This window comes from Nymphaea colorata, chromosome 8 (assembly GCF_008831285.2).
Source record: "Nymphaea colorata isolate Beijing-Zhang1983 chromosome 8, ASM883128v2, whole genome shotgun sequence".
NCBI lineage: Eukaryota > Viridiplantae > Streptophyta > Magnoliopsida > Nymphaeales > Nymphaeaceae > Nymphaea > Nymphaea colorata.
Window position 1 is genome coordinate 18297976 of NC_045145.1, and position 5207 is coordinate 18303182.

At 45.1% G+C, this 5207-nt stretch overlaps 1 protein-coding gene across 1 annotated transcript; it reads right to left on the minus strand.

Moving 5' to 3' along the window:
• Positions 1–1785: 1785 nt before the first annotated feature.
• LOC116259195 (cytochrome P450 78A11-like) lies at positions 1786–3704 on the minus strand. The gene is made up of 2 exons (XM_031636882.1): positions 2651–3704; positions 1786–2488 (listed from the first exon to the last, which is right to left on the minus strand). The coding sequence occupies exons 1-2, from the start codon at positions 3668–3670 to the stop codon at positions 1859–1861; spliced, it is 1650 nt and encodes a 549-aa protein (XP_031492742.1). The 5' UTR covers positions 3671–3704; the 3' UTR covers positions 1786–1858.
• Between the last annotated feature and the right edge of the window lie 1503 nt (positions 3705–5207).

Genomic DNA, 5207 nt, shown 5'->3' on the forward strand with positions numbered 1-5207 from the left:
TTTAGAATATCTGGGAGGAAAACCATATGGAGGAAGTTATTCGGAAACAATGAGATTAAGTGGTGAAATTTGGAAATTCACAAAATTATTTTTTTGGGATTCGTGCGCAGGGTATTTGGCCCTTTTTATTGTAGGTGACCAGATTTAATTCAAATAAATATTGGTTTTGTGGCTTACTTGGAAGGCTTACAAGATCGGAAAGGAATAACTTGTAGATGAAGTTATATAGGAACAATGAGATTAAGTGGTGAAATTTGGAAATTCATAAAATTAATTCTTTTGGGTTTTGTGTGCAGGGTATTTGGCTCTTCTTCTTTTAAGGTGCCAAAACCAGATTTAATACACTTAAGTATTGAGGTTTTATGGCTTATTTGGAAGGTGCCTATTGTTTGTGGTTTGATTCCTGTGGGCGTTATTATCCTTTCTTTCAGTGGGTTTGAGATGGAGTCATTGGTTGTCTTCCACTCTCCCCCTTCCTTCTCTCTCTCTCTCTCTTTTGAAATGTTGCATTTATATTTAATTTGCCCTTGCTCTATAGTCTATATGGCCCTGTTCTGAGGATTGACACAAAGCTAGAATATATCGTTTAGAGACCAAATTCTATGTGGGTGCAATTTCCAACGGTTGCAGGCTTCAAAAAATGTGTTGATTTATGGCATTAAGCACTTTAATGTCGTCCACAACAAAGTCAGAAATTTGGCCAGAATCATTTTCCTACCCTTATGAAGTGTATAGTTTAGATTCTCATGAACATTTAAAAGCTCACATTTCAAAGTATTTCAGTTTATATATATATATATATATATATATATAGAGAGAGAGAGAGAGAAAAAAGAACTCCATTTTGAACGGCATTTTTGAATCGCCAAAAAAAAATTCATATACAATTTCCCATTAATAGTTAGGGTCGATCCGATAACCCCTTCGGCACTTTTAGAGGTTGTTTGATTAGCATTATCAAGAGTGCAAAATACCGAAGCGAAGGGCATTTTATATGTAAACATACAAAACTTTGGGGTTAACCAATCTTGAAAGATAGTGACGAAGGATAATAGTGAATTTCTGAAATGCTCGGGAGTCGGGGCGGGTCTCACCCTAGTCATAAAAAGATAATAAATGAAGATGACAGTGTATGGACGTGCATATATGGACAATTGGACATGCATTTTAGGTAATAGACAAAGAGGTGACATTTTTGTGCGTTGGCGAGTTATATTATACACACTGCAAGTGATGAACCTCTTCTTATAAATGGAAAAGAAACAACGAAAGGAAAAACACGGTTGTGAGGACAAAACATAAACAGCAGAAAAGAAACTTCTTTCATGAGCCAACAAAACTGACACGGCTTACTGTAAGTGGCGCTTTCACATTCTGCTTCAACACAAGGTATGGGATGAAGTTGAAGATCTTACATCACATTTTAATCCCGCCATCTTAGTTTTTTTGGATAGTGGGGCTTCACCCCCCATTGAAGAAGAGCATTTCATACGTAATTAATGAACGCGATACCCAAGTCTGGGTGCATGGTCAGATTTCTCACTCTTCAATTACCTTGAGGATTACCATTCAGCACTATCATATTTGTCATCCCATTAATTTACTTAAATTTTCTTAAACTGAAAATTTATTTATTAATAACCAACAAGCAGGGTTTTTTTTTTCATTCAAACGATCGACTTTAATTAAGAAGGTGTTACGTAGCATCCTGTCGTTTAGATCAGAGATGCTACGTAGAATCTTATATTTTAGAGAGAGAGCTCCTCGTTTCAAAGCATCCTTTTATTTAGAAAGAAGAGACATTCAGCAAGGCTCGTCAAAATTGAGAGATGCCTACGGTGAGATCCGATCAACGCGATTAAAACGCAATGGCAGCACGATGGGTAGCAACAGCACAGAGAGGGTTCTTCATCTCTGAGGATAGTTTCAGCACCTCCGTCAGGTCCACCTCCTTCCCAGGTGCCTTCTCCCAGCTGAAATGGTGCACCAGCTTGGCCACCCACAGGCTGACGGTGACCAGACCCAGGTTCTTGCCAGGGCACACCCTCCTGCCGGCGCCGAACGGCGCCAGCCTCAGGTCGTTCCCCCTCACGTCCACGCATTCCCCTCCTTCCTTCTCAACGAACCTCTCCGGCTTGAATGTCCCAGCGTCCTTCCACACGTTGTTGTCGTGTGTGATGGCCCACATGTTAACCATGGCCGTCGTCCCCGCCGGCACCACCATCCCGTTGCTCAGCTGCACGTCGCTCGTCGACAGCCTTGCCCACGATAGGAGAGGGCCGGGAGGGTGCACCCTTAGCGTCTCCTTCACAACCGCCTGCAGGTAAGGCAACTTCGCGACGTCGGTGTCCTGCACGCTCCTCTCCTTCCCAACCACATCATCCAACTCCCTCTGAAGCTTTTGCTGAATATGAGGGTTAAGCACCAGCTCTGCCATCACCCACTCGGTCAGAAGGGCGGTGGTGTCAGTTCCCCGAAAAATCATCTCCTGCAAATGTCATGCACATATATAATATCAAGCATGAACCGATAGATCAAAAAACATGAATCGATATGAGTGACAATATGTATCAGTTTTTCCGAACTAGCATCAAAACATGAATCGATTCATTTAATCATAGGGAAAGAGAGCAAAAAAAATGATACGTACCCATAGCACTGCGATCATGTCGTCCTCTTGGAGCTTCTCCTCGCCTTCCAGAGAGAGCAGGACGTCAACGAAGTCAGCACCATCGGCGAGGTTGGAGCCGGATTCCCTCTTGAGTTTGTGCTCCCGGATGATGCCTTGGACGAAGGTTCTGACTCGAGGGACGAGAGCGGCACAACGGGCTCTAATGCCGCTGGGGTCGTAGAAGAAACTGAGCCATGGCAGGAAGTCGGACCAGTTGAAGGAGCCCAGCAGGTCGAACCCCTCGCGCACCATCTCCCTCAACTCCGTCACCTCCCGATCCTCTGCGGACGAGGAAAGGTCGTAACGCCGGCCGAAGACGCTTCCCATTATGTTGTTCAGTGCGGCGCCTTGCAGGTGGGACCTTAGCGACACGAAACCATTGTCCCTTTGCTCAGCTGCGATAGCTTCGAGCATAGCGGAAGCATCGGCCTGGCGACCGGACTCGTGGGCAGCAATGCGTCGAGGGGCAAAGAGATGTGAGGATGCGATCCTACGGAGGAGTTTCCAGTAGAAGCCACTGGGGGCGAAGCCCATGGCCCTCTCGAAGAGCAGCTGACGGGCAGACAGCTTGATGGGGCGGTCGGCAAAGTGAGGGGAGGTGAGGATCTCCTTGGCCGTCTGTGGCTCGGAGGCGACGACCGCCGGTGTGGAGCCGAGGCTGAAAGCCATCAGCTTCTTAGCATTAAGGCGGTGGGCCATGGCCTGGAGGGTGCGGTGGGCGAGGCCGACACTCAGGACGTGGAGGCTGCCTACGATGGGCAGTCCCCTGGGCCCGGGAATGGAGACGGCACCGCGAGAGTTGCGGCCGTTCTTCCAAGCGGCGCCACCAGAGGAGAGCCACCAGGAGACAGCGAGCGTGGCGAAGAGAGCAATTGCAAGCGAGAGAAGGGTGAAGGCATCGCAGAAGCCGAGGGTCTTGGAGCCGACGAAGGCAGAGAGGGTGTAGAATAACCAGCTGGGGTCCTTGCTTGCCTGGGAGGAAGACAACCCAACATCCATCTTCACTTCAGGGAGAGTGGAAAACGGAGGAGGAGAGAACGAGGTGGTGGGTAAACGAAAGGGGTGGCGGTGGTTTAAATAGAGAACCAAATTCACAACGCCCCTTAGTTGGCAGGTGCTGCAAAAATGGTGTCTCATTAATTATGATGAATTAATTTATTTGTTTCTTAGTATCGGAGAATTGATCATTTTGCCGGAGAGGGTAATTATGCCTTATTTGGATCATACAAACTTGGTGGAACCAAACCTGATTTGTGAAAGAGCGGGCTGGTCCTCCCCCTGCTTTTCGTTTCAGTGGGTACAACTATTCATGCATGTGAGCTGGTTTACAACTCTTCTCTTCTTATCTTAGAGTGCATACCTTTCAGCTGAAGGAACATGGTCATTTTCATATTAGTCTCATCAAAATAGAATTTTAGTGCTCTTAGACGTTGGACTTGGTTTTGAAAAGTGAGATCATACCCAAGAGTAAAGGGGTAGTTAGGAGTTGTTATTGTCTCATGAACCTGATTTAAAAATTAGGTTAAATACATAAGACACTATGTTATAATCTTGAATCTATCTCCATCTTTAGATACATTCATGGTACAGTAACAACTTGTTACTGTTGCAAACATGCTATCAATGACTCGCTCCCAAGGTTGTGAAACCCAGGACTTACTATCTCCACTCCAATGACGGCATTTACATGGTTGAAGAGTTTTTTCGGTGACCGTCCACCTAACGTCCAACTTTTGCCCCCACTGCAACCAAAAACCTTTTAGAGCGAATGTAGCGACGATGGAGTTGCTGGGGAGAGGTAGAGTGCTTGATGTGTTTTGCCAAAACTGAATGGGAGGAAAGGACTTCTCTTTCCAAATCGTAATCTTCATCTTGTAATTAGTTTCTTTTCAAATTCGTCGTTTGTGTCTTATTTGGATCAAATTGCTGATGCACCATCTCAGCTGGGAGAAGGCGCCTGGGAAGGTAGGTGGACCTGACGGAGGTGCTGAAGCTGTCCTCGGAGATGAAGAACCCTCTCTGTGCTGCCATTGCGTTTTAATCTCGTTGATCGGATCTCACTGTAGGATGAGCCTTACTCTTCTTTCTAAATAAAAGGATGATTTGAAACGAGGAGCTCTCTCTCTCTAAAATATAAGATTCTACGTAGCATCTCTGATCTAAACGATAGGATGCTACGTAACACCTTAATTAAAGTCGATCGTTTGAATGAAAAATCCTGCTTGTTGGTTATTCATAAATAAATCTTCAGTCTAAGAAAATTTAAGTAAATTAATGGGATGACAAGTATGATAGTACTGAATGGTAATCGTCAAGGTAATTGAAGAGTGAGAAATCTGATCATGCACCCAGACTTGGGTATCTCGTTGATTAATTTTGTATGAAATGCTCTTCTTCAATGGAGGGTAACCCCACTTTCCGAAAAAACTAAGACGGCAGGATTAAAATGTGATGTAAGATCTTCAACTTCATCCCATACCTTGTGTTGAAGCAGAATGTGAAAGCGCCACTTACAGTAAGCCGTGTCAGTTTTGTT

Bases quoted from the DNA above. Each gene is read 5' to 3' on its own strand.
- LOC116259195 (XM_031636882.1), bottom strand. From the start codon at position 3,670: ATGGATGTTGGGTTGTCTTCCTCCCAGGCAAGCAAGGACCCCAGCTGG. The intron at 2,489-2,650 runs GTACGTATCATT...TGACATTTGCAG, and splicing joins ACATGATCGCAGTGCTATGG to GAGATGATTTTTCGGGGAAC.